Source organism: Phaseolus vulgaris, chromosome 8 (assembly GCF_000499845.2).
Source record: "Phaseolus vulgaris cultivar G19833 chromosome 8, P. vulgaris v2.0, whole genome shotgun sequence".
Taxonomy (NCBI): Eukaryota; Viridiplantae; Streptophyta; class Magnoliopsida; order Fabales; family Fabaceae; genus Phaseolus; species Phaseolus vulgaris.
The window spans coordinates 3,907,755-3,933,626 of NC_023752.2; the positions used below are offsets into that span (position 1 = coordinate 3,907,755).

The following is a 25,872-nucleotide window of genomic DNA, read 5'->3' on the forward strand; positions in this document are numbered from 1 at the left end:
CAAGTGGTATCATATTCTATAATTAAGATCAAAGTAGCATTAGCTCAGATAAAATTTTAACTTTTTTTTAACTTTGAATACAGACAATTTATGAACACTTTTACAGTAAAAAAATGTAAAAAATTAAACTCTAAATTATCCATTAAAAATAAAACACATTTTATAATAATATATAAATAGAACCAACTATATTTTATAAATTATCGATTTTGTAAAAGTCAATTAGACTTAAAATTTACATTTTAATATAATGACATGAATTTTGTTATGAAAACTCGGTTTGATGCATAATAATAGAAAACAAATTATCACTAAAACAACAATTATATTAATATCAACATTCTTTGTTTGCTTTATATGGAAGATGACTTAATTAAATTTTTCCTTTTCAAAATTCAATAGACTACACTGAGGTAATTATATAATTATTTACATTGATTGAATTAAATTGCATCACAGTTTGAACTAATTAATACAAATGAACTATTCTAATTAATATCGAGTTATATGAATTATATGAACTAGGCATCATATCATAAATTAAGTTTAATTCGTCCACTTTTATTCAGACTTAATTTAAATTTTAAATAAATACATTTTTTAATGTCATTCAGTTAAGTATAAGTTTGATTCAGTTTAATGTTTCAAAACAGCAGCCCTAGCGCGTGCCAAACTGAATCTCTGTGGCGCTGCTACATTTATAATTTTTTTTTTCAATATCAAATTGATTTAATATCTATAAACTCATCTTTAAATTTGAATCCCGAAAATTAATTTAAAAAAACTCTTATTGTAATTTAAGAAATTAATTTTGATAGCGTAACACTTTTAGAAATTATGTTTGGCTATGTTCTCATTCTCATGGAGGAGTTTAACAAGAAAGAAGTTGGAAAAAAATTGGAGTAGAGTGAAGTATTGAGATTAATGTAACAGTTAAGAAGCTAATCCACCATAATAATGCATGGAGAATAATAAAGTTTGGTATAATATAAGATATTAGAAGTATTAGAATATTGTTGAAAACATTAGAATATAATTTGAGAAGATGAATAATGAGGAATAAGAAATAAGATATAGTTAATTTATTTATGATGGAAGGTATTAATATTTATGAAAGAAGGGATATAAAAGATGGTGATTTTATGAGTTGTAGTTTGACAGCATTGTTGTTCTCCTTCCTTCTCTTCTCATCCCATCCTTCGTTCTTCCTTCAATCCCTTTTCCCCAATGCTGGAATTGTCTTCTCTCACATTTCTCTTTTATTTAACCTAATCAACCGTCTCTGTTTCTTTCTCATTTGCTTTCTTCCACCCTCTAATGTAAGCCAACCCTTCTCATCCCTTGGATTTCCCTATGAATTATCTATCTTTATCTCCGCACCCCATTCAACAAACTTCATTCTTTACTCCTTTTTCATTCATGGGTTTCATTGCAAATTCTATTGAATGTGTCTGATTTGTGTACCCAACAAAGACCAAATACCCTGAGTCCACAGGTTTGATAAAATAATAACATTTCATTATTCTTTTTGTGTGCTCTTACCTGCATATGAATTTTGGGTTTTATCCGTTTTTAGGCATCTAGGGCTGGGTTGCTTTGTGTTGTGGGGTTTCAGGTCTGTTTGTTTTCTTGTTTTGATTTGTTAACTTTGGTTGAAGACTAGGGTTTTTTGGGGGCGGAGGGGTGATTGTGTTTTGGAGGTTGGTGTTATCTTTTCCAATGGTTTTTGGATTTTTGTGTCTGAGGCCGTTGTATTGGTGAATTCTTGCAGTGGTTTGGGGATTTGGGGTTTGAAGTTTGAAGGTTTTGGTGTGATTTTGTTGAGCAATGAATCGTAGGAGGAAGGTAGCCAGGAAAAGCAAAGGGAATGTAGTGCAATCTAGTTCCCCTGAAGTTGTTGATTGGAACTGCTTGCCTGATGACACAGTAATTCAGCTGTTATCATGTCTGAGTTACCGAGATCGAGCTAGCTTGTCGTCAACTTGTAAGACATGGAGGTCTCTTGGTAGCTCCCCGTGTTTGTGGACTTCTCTGGATCTTCGTTCGCACAGGTTTGATGCTGGCATGGCTTCATCACTTGCTCCCAGGTGTGTGCATCTACAGAAGCTCAGGTTTCGGGGGGCGGAGTCTGCTGATGCAATAATTCATCTTCGAGCTAAGAACTTGCGTGAATTGAGCGGTGACTATTGCAGGAAGATTTCTGATGCAACTCTTTCAGTGATTGTGGCTCGGCATGAGTCACTTGAGAGCCTTCAGCTTGGACCAGATTTTTGTGAGAGAATAAGTAGTGATGCTATTAAAGCAATAGCTCATTGCTGCCCTAACTTGAATAAGCTTAGACTCTCGGGCATCAGAGATGTAAATGCTGATGCTATTAATACTTTGGCTAAACATTGTTCTAAGTTGACTGATATTGGGTTCATTGACTGTCTGAATGTTGACGAGGTTGCACTGGGAAATGTGTTATCAGTTCGTTTCCTTTCTGTGGCGGGGACATCAAGTATGAAGTGGGGAGTGGTTTCCCATCTTTGGCATAAAATTCCTAACCTAATTGGGTTAGATGTTTCAAGAACTGATATTGGTCCATCAGCTGTTTTCAGAATGTTATCCTTATCACAGAATTTGAGGGTTTTGATTGCTCTGAATTGTCCTGTCCTTGAAGAAGACACTAGCTTTTCTGCTAGTAAATATAAAAACAAGTTATTAGTTTCCCTTCGTACTGATGTTTTTAAAGGATTGGCTTCTTTATTTTTTGATAATACAAAGAAAGGAAAGAATGTGTTTTTGGACTGGAGGACCTCAAAGAATAATGATAAGGACCTTAATGAAATTATACCGTGGCTTGAGTGGATGCTATCCCACACACTTTTGCGTTCTGCTGAGAGTCCTCAGCAGGGTCTTGATAATTTCTGGGTTGAACAAGGTGGAGCACTTTTGCTTAGTCTAATGCAGAGTTCTCAAGAGGATGTTCAAGAGAGGGCAGCCACAGGACTTGCAACTTTTGTTGTAATTGATGACGAAAATGCTAGCATAGATTGTGGAAGGGCTGAAGCAGTTATGCGAGATGGAGGCATACGCCTCCTACTTGCCCTGGCAAAATCTTGGAGGGAAGGGCTTCAATCTGAGGCGGCTAAGGTACTCTTTCTTCCCTTTTGTCTAAATATTTTTACCCATACTTCTGTAAGAAAATTTGATTTTTACATTTTGTTGAGGCGGTCTTGATATTTTGTGTTTAAGATGCATATTTCACTATAAATTTGAGCTAAGAAAATCTAACATAATCAATGTGACTTATTTCTCCAAATTTTCAAAATTTGTGTAGGCCATTGCAAATTTGTCTGTCAATGCCAATGTGGCCAAAGCTGTTGCAGAAGAAGGTGGGATTGAGATTCTTGCTGGTTTGGCTAGGTCTATGAACAAGCTGGTGGCTGAAGAGGCTGCTGGAGGATTATGGAATCTCTCTGTTGGAGAAGAGCACAAGGTTGGAATTTGGATTTTGTATGTTATTTAGTTTTAATTTGTTGAAATTTACTGCTTAAAGTTTAAATTATAAACTTAAGTGGCTTCCATCATAGGGTTCTATTGCTGAAGCTGGGGGAATACAAGCTTTAGTTGATCTTATATTCAAGTGGTCCTCTAGTGGAGATGGAGTTTTAGTAAGTTTCTCTAGTTTTGTGTTATGAGCTTGTTAAGTTACTTTTATTATATCGTTTATATTCAGTATATTAATTTACTGTTTTCTAACGTGTATGGCAGTTGGTTGATTAGATAGTTTTAATTTTTCAGGAACGGGCGGCTGGTGCATTGGCTAATTTGGCAGCTGATGACAAGTGTAGTACAGAGGTTGCACTGGCAGGAGGTGTACATGCTCTGGTGATGCTTGCACGTAAGTGCAAATTTGAGGGAGTGCAAGAGCAGGTAGCCCCCCACATTTTAGTATTTGGGTACCATCCAATTCACTTACTAAAAACCTTTGAAGCTGTTTTATTTGGTAGATAATACCTGTCAATTCAATATTGGATCTCATCGTAGTTATTTTAAACATGCTTTTATGATTGTATACATGATTGGTAATTCTTAGAATTAGTGATTAATTTAACTATATAAAATCGGTTTGTGAGTTGAAGATTGTCTAAACTTTGTTAGCTCTATTTTAATTCATATCTCAAGTTAATGCAAGGCTAAACACCATCCTTGAGCCTGAAATTAAGGCGGGCTAGGAGTGACCATAATTGAGGCAGCTTTCCAACAATAATTGTTATTTCCTTTTTGCTCCTGCAAAGGGGTGGGGGGTGGGGCTATGAAATTGTGTTGTCGGTGGGATTATTTGATTTTTTACCTCCGAGTCCTTAAGTTGGAAGTTGTAAGGCTTAGCAATGGCTAAATCCTTTTGACATTGATGGTGCCATCACATTACAAGGTTGTTTACTGGCATCTAGAATTTCAGTCTGATTCTAGATTCCTTTTTTTTTTCAATTTCTGGACTTGTATTCTCTATCTTTTCTCAGTGTTAAATTTTCGTGCCATGGCAGTCATGGCAGATTTTTTGCCAACCACCATAGGCAATTTGTGAAGGGAGGCTCACAATGGCAGCGCCATAGGCCACAATGGTATGTTTGTATGGCAGAATTTTTGCCTTCTGCCATCTTCCATTAATAACAAGGTTGTTTAAATCTAGAGTTTATGCAAACCAGTGAGAAGTCTGTAAACTTGATTCCTAAACTTCAATCATGAACTCTCACCAATTTACTAAATATATAAATAATTAAAATACATGTAATAACTTTTGAAAATTTTAATTCCATAATGCAAAATATTTAACCTCAATGATAAAGTAACAAGTCAAGTAGTTCATTCCTATTAAATAAGTTCAGACAACACCAAGTAGAACATAAGTTCATACAAGACAGGTTCTTAATATGATAACATTTAATAACTAAAAGAAGAGAAATATCTTCAAATTGTATAGAGAAAATGGAGCTTCAAGAATTTTGCTAACCACAAGACTGTAGGGAGAAGATAGCCGCTGCTGAGATTGAGCCTCAGCACAAAGAAAAAAATAGTGAATAGGGAAGGAATGTGAGATGTGAGTCAGGATGGGCATTGCCACCGGCAGCGATATGGGAAGCATGATGAGAAGAGTAGCTCCAACACCAACAGCAAAGAGAAACAGCACATGGATGGTGAACCCTAATCGTGGGTCTTCCCCTTTCTTCCATTTTTGCATGCCAAAATGACACAAAGGGGCGTCAATGTCATTTATAGTAAAAAAAAAACGACACTTGAACTCTCAAACTTGGGGGTTTGACTGAGTTCGCCTGAGTCTATGATCCCTCCGAGCCCACTCTAAAAAACAAATCTACAAGTGAGTTAACATGAAATGGGTTGTGGATTTGTGAACTTGTACATTTTTATGAGTTAAAACTCGAGTTTGATGACCATGATCGATAACAATGTCATATCTTTCCTATTCTGGATAATGATGATAGACTTATAAGTGGAACAAGAATCATGGATACACTATTTCCATACGTAGTTATTTGTTGTAAGTTATACCTCAATGAGGTATATAGTTTATTTATACAGATTGAGAGAAAATAAGTAGTTTGATATGTCATTTCTGTTTTGATGGTGATGTAGTCTACAGTGTCTTATTTTTGTCAATGGTTGTGTGCTACTAGTGTCACATGGGGGATGACATGCATGTGTTAGTTGTGATCTTGCAAATATGTACAATGCTAATGATGCTCTAGCTAAGAGATGCTTTATATAATTTCCGATGAATTCTTCCTGTTTACATTAAATACGGATGCATGTGCATTATTTTTTAACTTAAATATTTGATTATTCAGAATCTGTTATATGTTTTCTCAAATCTTTTACTTTCCAACAAGGGATGCAAGTGCATTGGTGTGGGGTGATTAACATAACTACTGTTAAATATCAGGCTGCACGTGCATTGGCTAACTTAGCTGCTCATGGAGATAGTAACAGTAACAATGCTGCTGTTGGACAAGAAGCAGGTGCTCTTGAGGCTCTTGTTCAACTTACTCGTTCTCCCCATGAGGGCGTCAGGTAATCTTCAACTTGTTGTGTGTGTGTGATATTGTACTTCCATATTGCTTTTTTGTATGTTTTTGATAAAAAAATAGGGATTAGGTGGAATAGAGGAAAAAGATAGATGGAGGGAACCTAAGTGAATATGTTTGTAATGAGATGAGACTCTGAATAATTGTGACACAACACTGACTTAACACCTGCATTAATAAATTATATCACTCAATATGCTCTTGCTAAAGTTTGGTACAAATAAACTCACTTAAACTAATACTAGCCTTAGAAGCTGTAACTTCCGTATGGACTTCACAAACAATGAGCTGAACCGCAATATGATTGAAGAAAATGGCCATTGCTTGTACAAATAGGTTTCATAAACCATTTATACAGTTTTATACAACAGTTTAAGCTCGTGGGAGAATTTATATACCTTTGATGCTTTTTGTCTTTGACCTGTGTTCTTGTACCTTGAAACATATTATTGCAGTAACTTTGCTTTAACTCTTTGATATTTATACAGGCAAGAGGCTGCTGGTGCACTTTGGAATTTGTCATTTGACGATAAAAATCGAGAAGCCATTGCCGCATCTGGTGGAGTTCAGGCCTTGGTAAGCTTTTACTTTTAAATAGAAAAAAATATAGTATTAAATAGAAATAAAAAAGATACAAGAGATGGTAAGAAATATTCCCAAAGAAAATGCAATTCTGAGACAGAAAATAAGGGAGAAACCTGCACTTTAAAACCATTGTTAAATTTAGAGTGGGGGAGGGAGAGAAATGGAGAGAGGGTGAGAGACTGGGAAATGAAATTGGTTGAGTGAAATTACTTTCTTCTACAATACATCCTATATGCAGAACATCCATATTAGAGATATAATATTATACTGTTAATGATAGTCTGTTAAGTTCCAGTTAGCTGTAACTGTGTAACTTTGTAGTAGTCTATAATGCATTTACATTTACATTGTGGTTTCTATAGGTTGCTCTTGCCCAAGCTTGTGCTAATGCCTCCCCTGGACTTCAAGAGAGGGCTGCTGGAGCTCTGTGGGGATTGTCAGTTTCGGAAATTAATAGGTACTTCTAAGAGTTCAGTTTGTATTTGATCTCTCTGAATCTTGTTTCTTAAGACTTGTGCAGAATTCGTCATATCTGATGTAGTATCGGGGTACAAACATTTGTCGACTTAAAATCATATTTCTCTTTTTAGTATTGATTGCTTTCATTATTTCAGGTTTCAGAGTAGTATCTGTTTATTAATTTTTGGATTTAGTTGTTTTCTTTTGTATTGGCTCTCTTGCTTTCTTGTGCTCCCTTTCATTTTTTATCTCCTTTTGGTTTGAGAGGATTCTTCGTGGGTCCTTTTTATATTTTTCTTGAGTGCTTTTTGACAAAGGTCTTCTCTTTTTAATTTATAAAAGTGATACCGAGTTTTGGAATCTTCTAACCTTCTTTTTGAATCCCAATATTTGTAATCTTATCTCCATTCATAAACTTAAATTGTATCGTGATTATTGTGATACTAACTGCAATGATGTCAATGCTAAACCTCCTAAACTAGAAGCTTACATCATCAATGTTTCATCACTAAGGACAGGGGCAAATATTGTCCTAATAAACATAACCAAGTCTTGTAGAACAGCCATTATTGGCAAAAGGCGGAAAAATACTGTGCAAAGAAATATGATCAGTTGAGGCATGTCGTTCTTGGAATGTGGGTTAGAGTTTAACTCCACCCCACAAAACTGACTTTTGAGAATTTTCATTTACTTATGTACTACTGTCTTTAGATAATATCTCTAGTCAATGTTGGACTTGCTATTTCCTAAATACACCTCGAGCCCAATACTATTGGATTGGTGTGTGAATAATTGTTTGGTAAGTTGGTAAGTGACCCTTTTTAATATATGTAGGATATGATATACCTTAGAATGTGGGTTTGAGCCTAACTTAGCTCCTCAAAGCTCTATTTCTAGTCAATGTGAAGAAGAGAATAGAATAGAAAAAGAAAAAACAGAAAAAAAGGAGTTTTGAGAGCCTTATGCAGCGAAACTAAAACCTTAATTCATGAATGATGCCAATGATGGAAGGAATGATTTCTCTTGTATATTTAGTGATTTGTTTGTACAATTATTTATATGCACAAAATCTAAATCAATCCCTAAATTTTAGGGATTATGATCAAGCTATCTAAGGAAACTGAATATTATGATCAAAATGTAAGAAAACTAAATTAAAATAAGGAAACGAGAAACTTAGTTAATCATGCCATTGAAGCTACAATTTTTTGAGGCGTGTTGCAAATTTCAAACCAAGGTCATGCAAAACGGTGGGAGGTGCTGGTTTGTTGTCATGATGGAAAGGACGATTTTATTTTTTTGGCAAGACGTTCTACAACTTTTGTGAAGGCAAAGATCTTTTCACAATGTAGAAATAGTGAAAGTGAGACATTAGGATTTCTTGTGATTCTGGAGGTGCAGATAGTGTTGATTAGAAAGAGATTAGGCAAAAGACTCTCTTTGAAAGATGTTGGCTGATGGACCAAAGAGACTAGGGTTTTTCACTTTCTTTTACTTTTGGGGTCAGGGTATTGTTTTTTGGGTCAGAATGGATATTTGGCCTGAACCTTAAATTGGTCACTTTCCAACCCAAACATTATTAATAGTACATAAATAAATTATATTTTTTCTGTTTTTTTTAATAATTAATCATGCTTATATGTGACAATCAAGTGGCTTTAGATATTGCTTCCAAGCTTTTATTTTGTCAAAGGACTGAACATATTGATGTTAACTTTCAATTCATTGAGGAATATATCCTATCAGGTGATATCACCACACCGCTAGACTTGTATCTGATGATCAATTATGGATGTCTTCATCAAATCTCCTCTGAGGTTATCAAATGAGCTCATTATATATGCTCCAAGTTAATGGAGTGTCGGATATGTAATTAGCATGTGTATTCATTATATTTATTCTGTTGTTCATGGTGTAAATATTAATATACCCTCTTAGCTGCTTCATAGATAGTTTCCAACCTACTTTGTCAAAAACAGAAGACGAATTAGAAGACCTGTTCTGGTTTTCACCAATTAAATAAATGATTTTTTAGTTCAATGTGCCCTTTGTATGGTTTTAATCCTTGTTAATGTCTTCTAAAACATTTTTTGCTTGTAATGCAAGATTTTTAACTTTTTGTTTCTTTTCTTTGACTAATATATGGATTTAAATTTGGTTAAAAAATTTGTCATTATATATGGATTTAAATTTCAATTATGCTTGTATTCATTGATGTTGGTTTTTGTTTGCTTAGTGTTGCCATTGGACGAGAAGGGGGCGTTGCACCTCTGATTGCACTTGCACGGTCTGAAGCAGAGGTAACTTTTTACCTGTATGTTTGATGTTTATGTATATGTTTATTAATCAATGCTAGGCAAGTATATAACAATGCCAAAACATTATCCCATTTTGGTGGATCAACTAGTTCTTTGTTGGTGTTGTTATTATTTTAGTCTTTTAAGTTGCTTTAGGGTAGCTGTTTGCAATTATATTGGTGGGGTTCCATAAGCTTTTCACTTTTGGGTTCTATCAATATTATTTCATATAAATTCATACTGCACATGTTGTTTGGGTTAAGCAGGTGGATAAACAGAACAACTAATATTTGTTGCTAGCTACTGGGCTGTTTTAGTTTTTAATAAAGTAACTTTAGGTTATGATATGGTAAATTTTTTACTTTAGTCGTTGTTTTTATGAGCTAACAATCCCAAAGAGCTTAAGTTGTTAATTGAAGACACATGAATAATTTTTATATTACAACTAACATTCCTTCTTTTTAGAATAGGTAGGGTAGGTAGAAAGTAGTTGTATTGGAAATCTGCTATATGAACTGTTTACTTATTAGCATTAATTTCTTGTACCTTATGGTGTTCTTTGTGTAATTTTCTTCTATAAATAACAAAGATCAGTTGAGAGATAATCAATCTCTTAAGCTCTTTTTATCATATTTTTAGTCTTAAGTTGGCATTAGAGCGGGATCGCCCACTCTACTAGTTTTGCGGTTGTCCACCATCGATCACCATCATCATCCACTATTGTTGTCTCTCCCTAGTCATTGTTTTGTGATGATAAACACCATGTTTGGTTCGTCTCATTGAGGTACAGTGAATACATCACATTTTCTCACTGTTCGCCGTCGCCGACCACTTTTTTTTTTACGATCACTGGATCTAGTGTGTCTCGCCGTGCAACGTCTAACTCACCTGGTCATGTCTAATGGTTTTACGCCACACATCGCCTGCTGTAACTCAAGGCATGAAGGTCACATGTCACCTTCCTGTCATCGGAACAACTCCGCGTCTTCTCCACAAGGCTTGTCAGACCTCCCTGTCCTTGTTTTGACCCTTGTTTCTCCGGTTTTAGCTTTGGTTGAGAGGTTCCTCTCTCCCCTCTCTCTCTCATACTCTTCCTCCACCACTATTTAACTTTTACAGTTGGAACTAGTTGTGGAGTGTAGATTGTTGCTGAAATTTTGATTGTTGGTGAATTCTTCCTTCAATATGTATTCCTTTACTCAAAGTGGGTGCAAACATCCTCAATGTTTCTTTTGTAATAGAATTGACCACACTCAAAATACATGCTTCTCCTTACATGGTTTTCCTAGCAAGACAACAAACATCTTTCAATCTAATAAGGTTGAACCACATTTTTCTAATGAAGAATAACAAGAATATTTTAGTTTGAAGTCCGACTGCCAAGCACAACCTTTCACTAGTTAGTCAACATTTATCAAAAGTAAAAGGGATGATTTCCGCCCTTAGCAAACTCCAAGTCTTAGAATGTGAGTCATGTCAATTAGGAAAACATATTTAGTGTTCTTTTCCAAAAAGAACTAAATCAAGATGCATCACTCTGTCTTTTCTATAATTCATTATGATATTTTTGTGTCTTTCCTTAATAAAATCAAGAACTAATTTGGCCTAGTGATAAAGATCTTAAGGAGTGATAAGGCCAAATAATACTTTTCTTTTGGTTTTTTTCACTCTTTTAAACTCACATAACATTTTACACCCGTCCACTTGTTCTCATACGCTTAAACAAAATGGTATTGCAGAGAAAAAGAATAGATACTTAGTTGAACTCCTCATACTTTGTTGCTTGGTGCCAATGTACCTATCCATCACTGGGATATGTCATTCTTAATGCCCTCTTCTTCTTTGGACACTAAAGTTCCATATTCGATTGTGTTTCCAAATGAACCTCAATTTCACATTTCTCCTCGAGTCTTTGGTTGTCTATGTTTTGTACATGATGGGTCTCTAGGTTTGGATAGCTCAAGCTATACAATGTGTCTTTTTAGGATATTCTCATCTTCAAAAAAAGGTATTGATGTGACACTAAACGATATTACATGTATGCAAGTGTCACCTTTTTTGAAGAAACTCATTTCTTCTCTTCCTCCATGCAAGATGTTAACTTTGTCTAACAGGTCTTGTCTATGCCTTTATGTGAGCCCTTTGTGTATCCTACTCCTAACACTGTTCAACATCTCCTAATAACTAAAATCCTTCTCATCAACCCGATTCACCTAGGCCATATTCTCCTCTTTTCACCTCCCAAAGTCTCCAATGATTGGTCCAATATCACATGGCGAGTCCAGTCCTTCACCATTGTTGTTCCATAGTACGTCTCCTAATAATGAGGATTCCATTTGCCTATTGCTATTTGAAAAGGTACTTGCTCTACACGCAATCCTCATCCTATTTATAATATTCTAAGCTATCATCGTTTAACCTCTTTCTATTGTTTTTTTATCTACATGCAATAGGTAGTGTTAGCTAGATTTGTTCAATGACAAGTATACCAATGGCACAATAGGAAGTAATAAGTAATTATTGTTCATAAATTGTGTTTGATGTTTAAGAAATTAAAACTCTTGCAAAAAAAATAAAACTCTTTGGGATTTTGTCAAACACTTAGAAGGCAAAATAGATAAGTATATATATGATAGGTTATTGTTAGGGTTAGACTGCACCAAACCCGACATATAACCACTCAACTTCTTTCCAATTTAATGCTAAAGTCAACCACAAGTTTACTCAAACCCTAATTTCTTAGTAGAATGAGTCTACGTTTCTTTAAGAGTCAATTCCATGAGCACTTAATAAGCAAACTTGCTTTCACAACAAGGGTTTAAGACAACTAATGAGTCTAGTTCCATTCCTAGATACAAGCTTCATTAGGTATTTTGCTTTGATTTTAGATTGCCAAAGATATCTTCCAATACCTAATGAATTAAATATCAAGCTATGGATGATCAAAGCACAACAAGCATTAAGCATAGAAACAAAATTCTAACATTGAATGGAAAGACATATATAAATATAAACGATACCAACTACATGAAAGTTTAGTTGGTTACATCTAACAACAAAATGGGTTTAGCTTTTCATTGCTATGAAGAGCACAAAGAGGAAAGATAGTGGACAAAGATGGAGATCCAAGGAGGTCTTCAAGGAAACCCTATTTAGAGCTCACAAATCTTCCAAAAAGGCCTCCTTTCACTTCCTGCAAGTTTGTCCTCGTACTCTCGAAGAAACAGGCATAAATTAGCTAAGGGTGCTGTGTCAGCAAGCATGGCGCCCAACACCACTTGTTATATGGTGTGCGTGTGCACTTAGATGGAAGAAACTAGCTCTCTATTCGACTGGTGCTCAACGTGAGTCATCCCACGTTGGACGCATGTACTTAGATCCAAGCGATGCCCAGCTTGAGGTCAGTGGCGCCCAACCTTGGTGCCAATTTTCCTCTCTGCCTTCATGGTGTTGGACATGGTTCAAGTGGTGCTGTTGCAGGTAATCTTTTGGGTGTTCTAAATTTGACATTCTATCTACACTTCCATAGATTCCAATCTTGCTTTGCTTGACCCAAGTGCTTCCTGTTCAATGATTAGATAAAAGTAATGGAGATTAGTGGCATAATTAGGTGAGAGTAGCCAGTGTCCAATTACTTACAAAAAAGGATAAAAAATGGAGACTAAGTAAGTTTCACAAGAATTGAACTCGATATTACTTGGTCATAGATTTTCTGGAACCTTGTCATGATCCAACAATCCTAAGTAAGTTGTTGGCAAAGATACAGAAATGGTTTATTAGTCGTACAACTGTAGTTTTGAAATTCTCACTACATAAAACCTTTTTCTCATATGAATCAGATGATAAAAAGAGTAATAACTAACGACTTTGGTTCCATACATTTATAATCTAAGTATACAAGTCATAAGTAATCATTGGCTGAAAGCCTCCTTGCGGCTTGTGCATAATTTAATGCATTATGGACATCCAAATGAATATCTGGTATTCTTGTTTTTAAGCTTTCATTGTTTATATCTTAGCCTCTTGTGGGCAGTACTTTGTTGTCTATAAGTTTTGGCTCCTTAATACTTTGCCCACAAGTATTTATCATCCTACAAGCATTTATATACTTTTTGTCCGTATTTTTTTAAAATCTTTATCTATTTATATATGTAAAATCCTGATTAAATTCCAAATTACTTTCCACTTTCAGGATGTTCATGAAACTGCCGCAGGGGCACTATGGAATCTTGCTTTCAATGCTAGTAATGCTCTACGAATAGTAGAGGAAGGTGGAGTATCTGCACTTGTTGATCTCTGTTCCTCATCAGTATCAAAAATGGCACGCTTCATGGCTGCGTTGGCATTGGCTTACATGTTTGACGGGAGGTAATTAATTTGATTAAAATCAGCTATGTCCCTGTCACCCTTTATTTTTGTTTTTTACAATTCCTAATCTTTTTATTTGGTTAATGTCCTTTAGTGAAGTTTGTTCATTCATATTATTTGGAGAGATGGTGGATCTTTTGTTTACTCTGTTTCTGTTCAAATTTGATTTGTTCTGTATATTATAGTATGAATGTATGGAAAAAATGAAAATGACTTTACTGTGGTAAAATAATCGCTTAACCAGTGAAACTTGCTATGAGAGATCTTTTTATGCATAATATTTGAGCATCATGACATGTTTTGCAGGATGGATGAATATGCACCAGGCATTCCATCTGAAAGTACTTCTAAGAGTGTGAGTTTGGATGGAGCCAGAAGGATGGCTTTGAAACACATTGAAGCTTTTGTTCTTATGTTCTCTGATCCACAAGCATTTGCGGCTGCTGCTGCATCATCTGCCCCTGCAGCATTAGCACAGGTTACTGAAGGTGCTCGTATTCAAGAAGCAGGACATCTAAGATGCAGGTTTCCTTTCCTCCTTATACCATGTAAAAAGTTGCCCTTCGTTGTACCTTATTACCTCATGTATGGTCCTGTTTTCTGATGATATAAAGTCATCGTCAGCTGCTTGCTTCTCTGGTATTCTTTGTTTTGCATCAATTTTATGTTGCAGTAGTGCCTACAATTTTAAGTTTTTAACACTTTTCTTCATTTATCGGCATTCATTCAGCTTATATATTTAGTATGGGCATATATAGGTATAGTGAATATTAAGTGAAGTGATAAAAACTACCCCTTAGTATGTGTTATCTTTCTTTCTTATTTCAGAGTGAATTTTTTACTCAGCGACAATGCTTGACTAAGAAGTCTCATAAATGTCTAATTCATGGACCGTAAGACTGAAGTTACAAAATATTTATTCACGCACAATTATTATGACAGTTAATATGCATATGCTATTTAAATCCTACTTTCATCGTGTTTAACCATGTAAAAGCTAGGTCAATTTTTTGTGGCTTGTGTGCCGCTTGTGGTGTAATGCTGCCAGGTTTTGTTATGGGATTGATTGTGTTTATAGATTTTATTGTGCATCTGTCGTAGATGCATAATATACCTCCATGCATGGAGGCTGAACAGCTTCATTATATTTTCTCTTCTCTTTGTTTCTGTATTTTTGCGTTTTTTGGGGTTTAATGGTATACCTTGTGCTCTAGAGTTCATTCTACATGCATTAACATTTTTTTTTCAATCGATTATCCATGGTTACTAATGTTGGAACATCTATCGTATTTTATTTTTATTGTTTCTCAGTGGTGCTGAAATTGGAAGATTCATCACTATGCTACGAAATCCCTCATCTATACTCAAGGCTTGTGCAGCATTTGCCCTTCTCCAGGTAACTATAGCAAGTAGCAACATAATTTTTTTTATCCATATTCAGTTTGAATTCTGACGTTGTTATGTGTTGATTTTTCCATTGCAGTTTACAATTCCTGGTGGACGACATGCCATGCACCATGCTGACCTCATGCAGAAATTGGGGGCACCGCGAATTCTGCGTGGCGCGGCTGCAGCAGCAACTGCCCCACTTGAAGCAAAAATCTTTGCCCGAATTGTTCTCCGCAATCTTGAGTATCATCTGATAGAGCACACAGTGTAGATCAGTTCATTTGTTGTTTACAGTCCTCTTTCTCAAATCATTTTGGACTTGGTAGTATTTCACATGTGAACAAACTGCTCAATGTGTCATAAGAACACTACAAGGTGAACGTGATGCATGTGATGTGAAGCAAGTCATACATTAACTGGTTCTTATTTTTCATCATCTTTGGAACTGCTTAGAAACCAGTTCTTGTTTTGAGATGTATTTCTTCCCTCTTGTATCAATCTTTTCATATCAAGGCTGCAACAGATAGGCACATTGACATAAATTTCATTGCCTTGATGTGTTTTTTCCTTTGTATTATTCTTAAGTATTCTGTATAATTATATTTTTAGAGCTATTTTTGAGAGACTTGTTAGAGTTTCCATTCGCTTCAGCTACCACCTTGAAATATATAGAATCTCAGTGGAATACATTTATGATCTCATTTCCTCCTTCATTTGCAATATACATTTAGTCTATAGAGTTGTTAAGAAAGAAGCTTTAGAAATGAATTTTCTATTGACTCATGAAAATATTGTACGTGCTTTTTACTTTCTTAAACCACATAAAAAGCATCACATGTGATATATTTTTCACATATAAAACATAGTCAGAAAAAGTTCCTTATAAAAATTGTTTATTATCTGGTATTAATATTTTTAACGTTTAATTTTTTCTTAATTTTTTACATAAAATGATGACTAAAATTAGATCATGGGTGTTTTCGGCAAAATTAGCTGAAGTCATAAACTAATTTATTCGGATTGTAAGTATTTATTTAGGTTAGTTGAAAATTGTAAAATGATAAATAAACATAAGTTTTATTATATAAATATTTTTTTTTTCAATTTAAAGATATATTTTGTAATTGTAATTTGAGGTATTTCAAAAAAGTTTGAATTTTTATTAAACTTTTTTTTAATGTTTCTATTTATTTTTGAAAGTTGTGTATGTCTAATTTGGTTTGGACAAGTTCATTTTATTTAAACTAGATGATCTAATGAATTATTTTTATATTTCTTAAATTTAATTATTGTTATATTGATTTTTTTTTATAATTTTAATTATAAGTAATTTTCATGTAATATTGTGTAATGAAACATTGAAAAAAATGGATAGAAAGAAATTAAAGTACCCTTCTAGTTTACAAGTTAGAAATTTTTAAAATAAAACATTTTGATGTATGTTACTAAATATTTGTATTAGTAAAATTAGCTTATAAATTAGTCAAATAAACTATTATTTAAATTAGTAGTCTTATCAAATACATTAATAAAATTATATTTAACAGAAAATTAATACAATTATTCTTTTTCACTACAGAACATAAAGTATCTGCAATTGTTGTTTTTCTAATGCATAATCGTATGATATTATGTATTATATCATAAGATAAACTCCACTATTTAAAGGGATAAATTTGTAGGAAAAAAACTCCAATATTTAAAGGGATAAATTTGTAGGAAATTAAAAACATTTTTTTATTAATTTCAAAGCATGGAAGAATATTGAAAATATTCTTTAGTCTAATACTATAAACGAGAAATTAAAGTAAATGTTTTTTTAAACTAAAAACATCATCTTATTTATGTGGACTAATAACATATTTAATTTATTTGTGAGGAATAACAACTTACATATTAATTCCTATCTTTAATTAATGAGTAGTACGTTATTAAACATCTAAGTAGTTTCATGACTCAGATGATTATCTCATGATTAGAGTTATTTCACAGAAATGATAAAAGAGTTTCACATTCCCATATACATTGTTAACAATATAATGATATTACTAAAGCATTTAATTATATTAAATGAGAGAAAAAAAATTGCTTCTGTTCACTTTGTGATAAGAGATATTAATCGTTGAAGCAGGAGTTTTGTAGCCTAGACAAAACCAAACAATCTTCAGATGAATCTTCCTAGCTTTGTCTGTTCATTTTATTGATGATAACTCTTTGTGTTTGCATCTTCAGCAATTACTGAACCATAAGAAACAAACCATAAATACACAGTTAAATACAGTGATAATCAAAGAGTAATTAAAAGATGAAGGCACCCCTGAATGATGCTACATCTGATCATGTTTATGACAAATTCAGTTGCACTTCATTGTAGTTCTACCTACACTTTTCATCATATGTTTTCTCAAATTAAATGAAACCCCTATTGAATTTGGTTGTGATTCTTGACAACAATGAATGGTTAAAGTATGTTGTTTCCAGATTTGGTTTATTGGCCAATGCCCCAGCTATAATCAATGAGGAAAAAGGTGACTTTTGCTAATTACAAAGTTATTGGTAATGATTAAGCATATAAGATGAAAGAGATGAAAAATAAGATGATTAATCTCATAGCTCTGAGAAATTTAACACTCGAAAGAGGAATTAGGATACTGACCTTATGCCATTATGTTTTGATATTTGTAACACACTTGAGCAGCATTTCAACTACTTCTGATGAGACCTTTGTAGTTGTTTTCTTTAAATCTTTAATCTTAGCATCTGTCTCCTCCTCAAGTTTTTTTACATTAGATCCAGAACTCCCAGTGGTCTAAGGAAACTCACCCCAACAGCAAAATATTGTCAATCCAAAAAAAAATGGCATATTTGAATTTTGATCTATAATAAACATCAGTTTTTACCTCTGAAATTGAATTTTGATACTCATCTTCCATGTGAGATCTGTATTGTGCAGCCTCCCTCTCAGCTTCGTCCTTTGCCTGCTTCAACCTTTGGGTTCTCACTGAAAAATTGAACATAACATTCATTCATATTAAATCATATATAACACAAACACTGACGCATACACTTCGATAAGTTTAAAATTAGGATACGAAAACACCCGATCTATATATTATACTTATATGAATAAGTATGATTGAGTTTTTTCTTTGTCGCAGAAATATGTTTTCGTTCAAAAAAATTTATTCCTTATTTCTATAATTAAAATAAAAAATTATACCAATAAATTTGACTTTTAGAATTTTTACAATTTTGTTGGAATCGTGTTAAAATTATCAATGATCCAAAATTTATTTATTGAATTGGACACTTTAACCTCGTGTCAGTGTCTCACAATGTAATCGACAGACACACCATTTAAGATGTGTGTTTGAACTTCCTCACATCACGGTCACAAACAGATTTTTCAAAACCTTGTTAACAACATTGTAGAAAAAAAATTGAGGTCTTACAATTTCTTGCATTAGATACAATGTGTTGTGCTTCTTGTTCAGCAGTTAGCAGCATCTGAATGCCTCCTTGTCCTTTAAAGGGATCCATGATAGCTGTATATCAACAAAATCAACCATCATAGAATCTATTATAATTGTGGACATCATCTTGGATAATTTCATCATCATCAACCTCAAACTCTTGTATATAAAATGAGAAAAGAGTTTGAAGAAACATCACATGAATTTCTTACCTGAACAAAGGAAACTGTTCCAAAACCTTGGTGTATGAGGGAGAACTTTGATGTCATTTTGATTCAGAGATTATTGTTCTCACAATAACTCTCCGAAAGCCATGGGAGTAGTTTTTCTATGTACCAAGTCATACTGCGCAGTTTGTGTTGTTCAACTCAAAAATTGTTTGTTTTAAGGAAACAAATATTAAAATAATCAAAGTCACATTCATCATAAAATTAATAAGCAACTAATATTTTATCATTGTTAAATAAAAGAAACTTAGCATTTAATGCTGCTTGTAAAAAACATTGCCTTCCCTTAATAAAATTAACAAAAATGTACATTAAATATTAATAAAAAACTTTATGAGTTTGATTACGATCATAGTAAAAGGAAAATTTTAAATATTATTTGAGAAAACTTTTTAAAAACCGGTCATTTTAAATTACGTAACAATATATGATGGTGTCACTTGGCAAATTTTGTGTGTTTGGTCTTAGGATTCCTTAATTTTGTCGAAAAAAATACCAATTAATTACACTTATCATTATGCTTTGATTAAATTCTAAATATATTCTTAATCAATTTGTCGATGCAATAATTAAATGTATAAAATTATTTGATGAATAGATAAAATCAATATAATATATACTTTTTAAAATGTAAATCATTTTATCAGCTTATTATTATTTTTTATTTTTATAAAATTATGATAATATAAAGTTATACTTTAACACTAACATTGATTTAATACACTTTTATTTAAATTCTTAACAGTGTAAGTCGTTCCTTCCCATAAAAAACATATACAGATACATTTTTTTTCTTATTTAATAGAAAAAAACATTACCTATTTTTTAGTTCCTTAATTACTATTATCTTTTAATTAAAGCATATTTTTCGTGGTTAGTGATCATTCATTCATGATGCAAACAAAATATATTAAACAATTTTTGAACATATTTATTGGCGTGGAAAATATTTATTTATTTATTTTAGAAGTCCATAAAAATGACTTATTTATTATGTTTAATTTTTGAAAAAAAAACATTAGTACAAAAGAATATTTTCCAAGAATGTTAAAAATGGTGTGTATTTAAGTTATATGTATATGTAAATATACTTATAAAATTATTTTTAGAAGATTTATACACTATATTATTAATTTAATATAATAAAATACATTATTCTTAACTAGTGGAAATACAAACATTCTTGTACCTGGGTATCAGTATTTTTTTATTTTTATTATATGTATTATCATATATGTATTTGTATTTATTTAAATAAAATATAAATATATGTATATTCGTATTTTTTTAAATATCAAATTATCTATATATATGTGTTTTAAAGAAAAAAATACATTAAATTATTTTTTAAAGGGAAGACTAAATAAAAATAAAGATTGATATTTAAATGTTTTTGAAATAAAATTATTTTTAACGAATATCTTCATTAATTAAATTATAACAATAATTAAATTATATAAAACATATCATTCATAATTCTTTTAGTTTTAAAAATTTATAAATTTTATTTATTATTTTCTTATTTGCATATTCTTATCAAGATTAAAAAAAATAGATTGCTAGGTAATATGATTTATTTGATTTTTATAAGAAAAATAAATATTGAATTACAACATGAAATCAATAAAAAGTAACAAAAAGACATAATGAAACAGGAGAAAAAACAGAACTTGTTTGATAAGAACGTTTTTCACTGGTCTAATAAACTGTTACACATCTAATAAATAAATCGATCATTCCCGTTTCACAAATTACTTTACATTTAAAATTTAAAATTAATATCTACGAAATGAGAGTATATTAGTTTAAAAAAATAGTTACCAACATTCATTGAAAAAACATAATTATTTTCTATTCAAAATTCATTATTTATATTCATGTTTTTTAGTTTTATATTAGTAATAACAAATCAAAGTATATTAGTTTAAAAAAATAGTTACCAACATTCATTGAAAAAACATAATTATTTTCTATTCAAAATTCATTATTTATATTCATGTTTTTAGTTTTATATTAGTAATAACAAATCAAAATTAGTGATTTACATAATTATATTTATTATGTTATAAATTTAAATTTATTTAATATTTTTCTTGTAACTAAATAGAAGAGATAAAAACTATATTGTATGACATTTTTAAAATTCTTTTATCATATTACATGACAATTATAAATTGAATAACATTTGTAAACTTAAAAATAAACTTATTATTTGTAAATTTACCATGTATGACATTTGTAAATTAAACTATTATGTTGAATATATTTTTCACAATATATCAATAAGTACATTTAAATAACTTATAAATTATATTACTGTTAGTGTTAATAAAAATAAAATCAGTAATTAATGGTATTTACTAAAATAGTGTTTACAAACCGTAAATATTTTTTTTCAAATTTAATTTTAACTTTTTGTTTAGTTTTAAGTTTAAGTAATTATAAAATGATAAAATAATTAAAATAAAATAAAAATATTGATGTAAGGATAAAATAAAATAAATATTTGTAGTTATATATAGATATATAGATAAAAAAATATAGATGTAGTTTGACGTTACTTTTATATAATATTTGCATGTATAAACTTTTATTATATATCAATTATTTAATATCAGATCGATAAAATATCAGGACCCTAGTAACGGTCAAACACTCCTAATAATGCTATTCTGGTATAATAGATTAATAATTAGAAATGATATTAATATTTTAGCAGAGAAACGCAGAAAAAAAAATCATATACATTCCGAAAAGCTCAACAACAGACGCAGAACATGTTCCGTTTGGATTGTGTGTTCTGTACCACCAAATAAACAAGCTTTCATCCACAATCCCAATTCTAAATCCACCAACCAAAACTCATCTCTCTTCTATTGTAAGTCTTTCTCTCTGTCACTGTCTTTCTGCTCTGATTATCAATTTTTGCCTCTGTGTGTTCATTTTTCGTGGATCATATAAACCCCTTTTGAGATAACACATCTTCTTGTATTAACCTAGTTCTATAAAGATTGAATTTTGCTGCTTTTCTATATGTTTTTCATGTTTTCTTTCGAAATTGTTAATAATTTCACAACTCGCGACGTTCAATTTCTTTGTAAGGGTTTGTGGGGCGAGTTGATTGAAATTGGGTGGGGGTTTAACACGCATCCAATTACAATCTTGACATTGTGGTCTGGTATTTTCTCTCTTCTCTGAATAGGAAAGGTTGAATGATTTTGAAAAATGAGTTCTGGCAATGTGAAGCCAGAAGAAGATGCTCTAGAAAAGGAGAATGGAAGGGTTCCTGTCTCAGCGTTTTCAGAGTCAAAAGAGCAAAAGGTGGTTCAGCAGCCTCGTTCTAGCTGCCAGGCGATTGAGCATATTCCTATGTCTGGTGCAAATGAGGAGGATGTGCAGGTTAATATAGTTGGGAGTGGGAGCATAATCTTTGGTGGCAAGGCAGTGGAAGATGCTTGTGAGGATGTCACTGATTCTGAATGTTCCAGTTCCAGTTCTTTTGGTGATACAGATTCTGGCACCGAGGATGCCTTGGGCTCGGCTGGAATAGAATCGGTGCCAATGTGTGATGGTGATCAAAGTAAGACTTCTTTATCTAGGTATGTTTCTGACTCAGTCTCGAGTATCTTCTTGTCGTGTCTGAAGATAACAATAAAACATATTTGAACACAGAAAAAGAAGGGGGAAAAGAACTAACTATGCATAGAAGGAATCTGCCATAACAGTTATCATCCAATCATTTTTGCTTTAATTGCCGTCCCTTTGCCCTAATAAAAGACTCTTTTCGGGATTACTTTGTGGGTAGATATTAAAGAAGAATCATCTGCTTGTTTCCTTTTTTTTTATATACTATGTGACATAGTCTGCTCAAAATAAACAACTTCACCGTATCTGTTATTTTTGTTGACATGACTAAAGTTGTTAGGTGTCATATTTTTGTGTTAGGTTTACTTATTCTTATGTGTGTTAGATTAGACCATCAATTGCACGTGTTTAACAATTTACACTCTTAACCATTCAGAAAGAACAAGGCGACAACTTGGCACTGGAGGAGCTTCATTCACCCTGTTAGGTGGCGCTGCAAGTGGCTAGAATTACAAGTGAAGAAACTTAATACTCTGGCACTGAAATATGATAAAGAGCTTGCGGCATACGATTATAGAAAGCAGCTCGAGTTTTCAAAGTTCACAACTGATGATCGTAATGTGAAGTCAGTACCTATATATGATGGCATTGGCACAAATAAAGTTATGAAGAGAAAGAAAAGGAAGAAAGCTGAAGAACTCGATTTATCATCATATGTGTCTAAGCATAGTATATTCTCTTACTATGGTATGACATTTCTTGGTTAGTTGTAGTATTTTTTGCTAATGCGATTCTCCTCCTAATCTTTTTCTCTTTTTTTTTTTGTCAAATTTCAGAGAACAAAAACCGGGACACTTGTATGGAAGATTTTTGTGGTGATACTTTGAGTGAGTGACAGTAGTTACAAAAATGCTGTATTTGTTATTTATTTTAGCTACTAAAATTCATGTCATTAAATTGTGAGTCGTACAAGGTGAAAGAATACGTACAAAGGTTTTCATCTTTTTTACATGTATCCATTGATACGAGTATGGTCATTTTTTGTGAAACAGCTTTTTAATCCACTGTTATTTGTTTCCATTTTCCATGACTGAAAATTTATTTGTTTTGTTTATCCGGAGTTAATGCAGATTTTACTGAGGAGGCCAAGTTTAATGATACATTGTCTTCTGCTGATCTTGAAGATAATGATAAAACTATCATTGACATCATTAAATGTATTGAAGAGCTACAGTCACGTGTTGGGAAATTGAAAACTCGAATTGATAATGTTTTTAGAGAAAATCCAGGAAAGTTCTGTTCTGTAACTCAGTTGGGCATGATTGGACCATCTGATGGACTTAATCACTCGGGCCGAAATTCTAGTTCTTTATTTGGCAATGACAACACATTTCCAGTCAGATTTTTCCGTGCTTCATCACAATATAAATCTGAGTTAAACACAGATGATCTACTTCTGACTCAAGATACATTACCAACCCGAGCCATGGCAACTCCCTTTATTGAAACCACCAATATGCCCCAGCTTGAGTTTCTCCAGGAAAATGTAAGTTTTTTTCCCTAGCTAAATGTAATTTCAACTTGTATGTTATTATGTTTTCTATTTTGCTTGCATTAATTTGTGGTTGTGCTTGATATTGGATATTGGTTATTGGTTATTGTTGTTGTGGCAAGCGAGTTTCACACTAGAAAATGTAGATGTACTTACATTTATTTTATTTTTAGATGAATGTCCTTTGTACTTGAATTTTAAATGTTTCTTATGCCTATGTATAGTAAAATATATGTATGTAATTACTCTTGAGATGCCCTCTCATATTCTAGGTTTCTACAAATTGGCATATCCTCCTGGTTCTAGCTGCCATGTGACGTGTTTATCATCCCTTGTTTAGAAGTGCTTCTCGCAAGTACTTTGTTTTGTCAATACTGTGTTCTTTGATGTGTACTGTACTTGAAATTTTTAGCTGATAACAAGAATTGTAGCCATGGACCAAACAATCCATCTACTAAGGTTATATGTGATATGTGAATCGTAAACTTCGTTCCACATCTATCTGTATGTTTAAGGATCATTGTAGACATTGTAAATTTGTAATGTCATATCCTCTGCGTGCAGACCAATGATGAAATTCTTATACAAAATCAGGCAGCTAAGGAAGGGTTGCATGATTTTGAGAGTGTTAGAAATCAGTTTATGGAGAAAACCAAGGAATCAGTTGAAGAGCATAAATCCGTGTCCACTGAGAATGCTGTTTCTGCTTTGCAAGTTGGTTCTGCATCGAACTCAAATCTTCGTAGGAGCAAAAGGAGGGGAAGGAGGAAAATTATCTCAAAGGGTTGGAAGCGGAGATAGTAGTGGCTTAAGTTGAATCTGCATGCATTGATTGTTTGTTTCTTGAGACAAGTACAGGAGCTCAGAATTTATCAATCATAATGTGTAAATGGTAGTTTTATCGAACATACGTGTTTTCTTATATCAAGATGAGTTCTTGCATCAACAAATGAGTTCAATTGTACATGACGTAAAAAGGTAGCATGCTCTTTGTACAAAGAAAGCTTGTGTTTATAATTATCGGAAAATTCTTATTTTAAGCAATATTTTCTTGATTTGTTTGGGAGTTATTGCGTCAGTAATTGAATAAGTATTTTTTCTCTTTGTACCTGAAGAGTCACCACACATGCAGTTATGCTTGTTTCTTATTTATTTTGCCATATCTGTTTGTTTGAAAGTTAATTTATGTAAGCATTTTGAAAGATAAAACATGTTGCATTGTTATTGCATTTAGACTTTATGTTAAAACTAATTGGCATTAAATAAAATTGTCCAACTTGTGTGTAAATTGCACCTTGGTTGATGTGTGGTCGAAACTACAAAACAACATAAAATAGTGGAACAAAAACATACAAGATGTTTGGTCCAACACATTTTCTTTCGGATAAACATTAAACATTAGACGTGTCTCTTCTATTCTAAAGATGATTACTATAATTATTAATACGATTACCGTTGGGATGAATTTGAGGAGTTTCTAGTGACACGTGATCTCCGAAAATTGAAGGTTTTTTCAGTCTTAAACAACTTGTATTTGTAGAATCTACAGTAAAATAATGTGTTTATTGATCAACAATAAGAAAATTGAAAATACTCTTAATATATTAACTTAATCGGATAATGTCGTTTTAGTAAGACTTTATTAAAATCTTAAATATATTTTTTGAACTAAAATAATAATAATAATAATAATAAAATAATGATTCCATTCAAAAGATTAAATGAGACTATTCTCAAGTTTAAAATTTGAAATGGTAATAAATGTATCATATGGATACAAACCTTACCCTTAATGGACACTTATTAACAAGGACTACTAGATTATTTTTTTTTAATTTTGTTACTTTC

The 25,872-nt window shown here is 32.3% G+C and overlaps 3 protein-coding genes across 12 annotated transcripts; 2 read left to right on the forward strand and 1 right to left on the reverse strand.

Moving 5' to 3' along the window:
* The first annotated feature begins 1,075 nt into the window (after positions 1-1,075).
* On the forward strand, positions 1,076-15,888 carry LOC137826592 (protein ARABIDILLO 1-like). Of its 4 annotated transcripts, none has more exons than XM_068632607.1 (13): positions 1,076-1,495; positions 1,772-3,135; positions 3,323-3,481; positions 3,576-3,656; positions 3,787-3,918; positions 5,948-6,075; positions 6,578-6,665; positions 7,037-7,131; positions 9,370-9,433; positions 13,623-13,798; positions 14,105-14,323; positions 15,110-15,194; positions 15,282-15,888. In XM_068632607.1, exons 2-13 carry the CDS (start codon positions 1,828-1,830, stop codon positions 15,456-15,458), a joined length of 2,712 nt encoding a protein of 903 aa, XP_068488708.1. In that variant the 5' UTR covers positions 1,076-1,495; positions 1,772-1,827; the 3' UTR covers positions 15,459-15,888. The 4 variants fall into 4 exon arrangements, with proteins under 4 accessions (XP_068488708.1, XP_068488707.1, XP_068488709.1 ...); XM_068632606.1 differs by having other exon boundaries at positions 1,131-1,319; positions 14,105-14,346; XM_068632608.1 differs by having other exon boundaries at positions 1,131-1,319.
* Positions 15,889-17,177: 1,289 nt separating this feature from the next.
* On the reverse strand, positions 17,178-18,933 carry LOC137826593 (V-type proton ATPase subunit G 1-like). Its single transcript, XM_068632610.1, has 5 exons — positions 18,873-18,933; positions 18,640-18,732; positions 18,088-18,188; positions 17,844-17,996; positions 17,178-17,425 (listed from the first exon to the last, which is right to left on the reverse strand). The coding sequence occupies exons 2-4, from the start codon at positions 18,725-18,727 to the stop codon at positions 17,853-17,855; spliced, it is 333 nt and encodes a 110-aa protein (XP_068488711.1). The 5' UTR covers positions 18,728-18,732; positions 18,873-18,933; the 3' UTR covers positions 17,178-17,425; positions 17,844-17,852.
* A 2,608-nt stretch (positions 18,934-21,541) lies between these two features.
* Positions 21,542-25,068, forward strand: LOC137826594 (uncharacterized). 7 transcript variants are annotated; one of them, XM_068632614.1, is made up of 6 exons: positions 21,542-21,765; positions 22,095-22,486; positions 22,909-23,219; positions 23,309-23,359; positions 23,603-24,018; positions 24,589-25,068. In XM_068632614.1, the coding sequence occupies exons 2-6, from the start codon at positions 22,113-22,115 to the stop codon at positions 24,823-24,825; spliced, it is 1,389 nt and encodes a 462-aa protein (XP_068488715.1). In that variant the 5' UTR covers positions 21,542-21,765; positions 22,095-22,112; the 3' UTR covers positions 24,826-25,068. The 7 variants fall into 7 exon arrangements, with proteins under 7 accessions (XP_068488715.1, XP_068488714.1, XP_068488717.1 ...); XM_068632613.1 differs by having other exon boundaries at positions 21,561-21,765; positions 22,090-22,486; XM_068632616.1 differs by having other exon boundaries at positions 21,561-21,765; positions 22,090-22,486; positions 24,619-25,068.
* Positions 25,069-25,872: the final 804 nt, after the last annotated feature.

What these genes read in the sequence shown, in the direction of transcription:
- LOC137826592 (XM_068632606.1), top strand. Translation starts at nt 1,828, where the DNA reads ATGAATCGTAGGAGGAAGGTAGCCAGGAAAAGCAAAGGGAATGTAGTG. An exon ending in CTGTTGGAGAAGAGCACAAG is followed by an intron (nt 3,482 to 3,575) that starts GTTGGAATTTGG and finishes CTTCCATCATAG; the next exon opens with GGTTCTATTGCTGAAGCTGG. An exon ending in TCCTTTCCTCCTTATACCAT is followed by an intron (nt 14,347 to 15,109) that starts GTAAAAAGTTGC and finishes ATTGTTTCTCAG; the next exon opens with TGGTGCTGAAATTGGAAGAT.
- LOC137826593 (XM_068632610.1), bottom strand. Translation starts at nt 18,727, where the DNA reads ATGGATCCCTTTAAAGGACAAGGAGGCATTCAGATGCTGCTAACTGCT. An exon ending in TGTATCTAATGCAAGAAATT is followed by an intron (nt 18,189 to 18,639) that starts GTAAGACCTCAA and finishes TCAATTTTTCAG; the next exon opens with TGAGAACCCAAAGGTTGAAG. An exon ending in ATCAAAATTCAATTTCAGAG is followed by an intron (nt 17,997 to 18,087) that starts GTAAAAACTGAT and finishes GAGTTTCCTTAG; the next exon opens with ACCACTGGGAGTTCTGGATC.
- LOC137826594 (XM_068632611.1), top strand. Translation starts at nt 22,113, where the DNA reads ATGAGTTCTGGCAATGTGAAGCCAGAAGAAGATGCTCTAGAAAAGGAG. An exon ending in TAGTATATTCTCTTACTATG is followed by an intron (nt 23,220 to 23,308) that starts GTATGACATTTC and finishes GTCAAATTTCAG; the next exon opens with AGAACAAAAACCGGGACACT. An exon ending in TTTTTGTGGTGATACTTTGA is followed by an intron (nt 23,360 to 23,593) that starts GTGAGTGACAGT and finishes GTTTATCCGGAG; the next exon opens with TTAATGCAGATTTTACTGAG.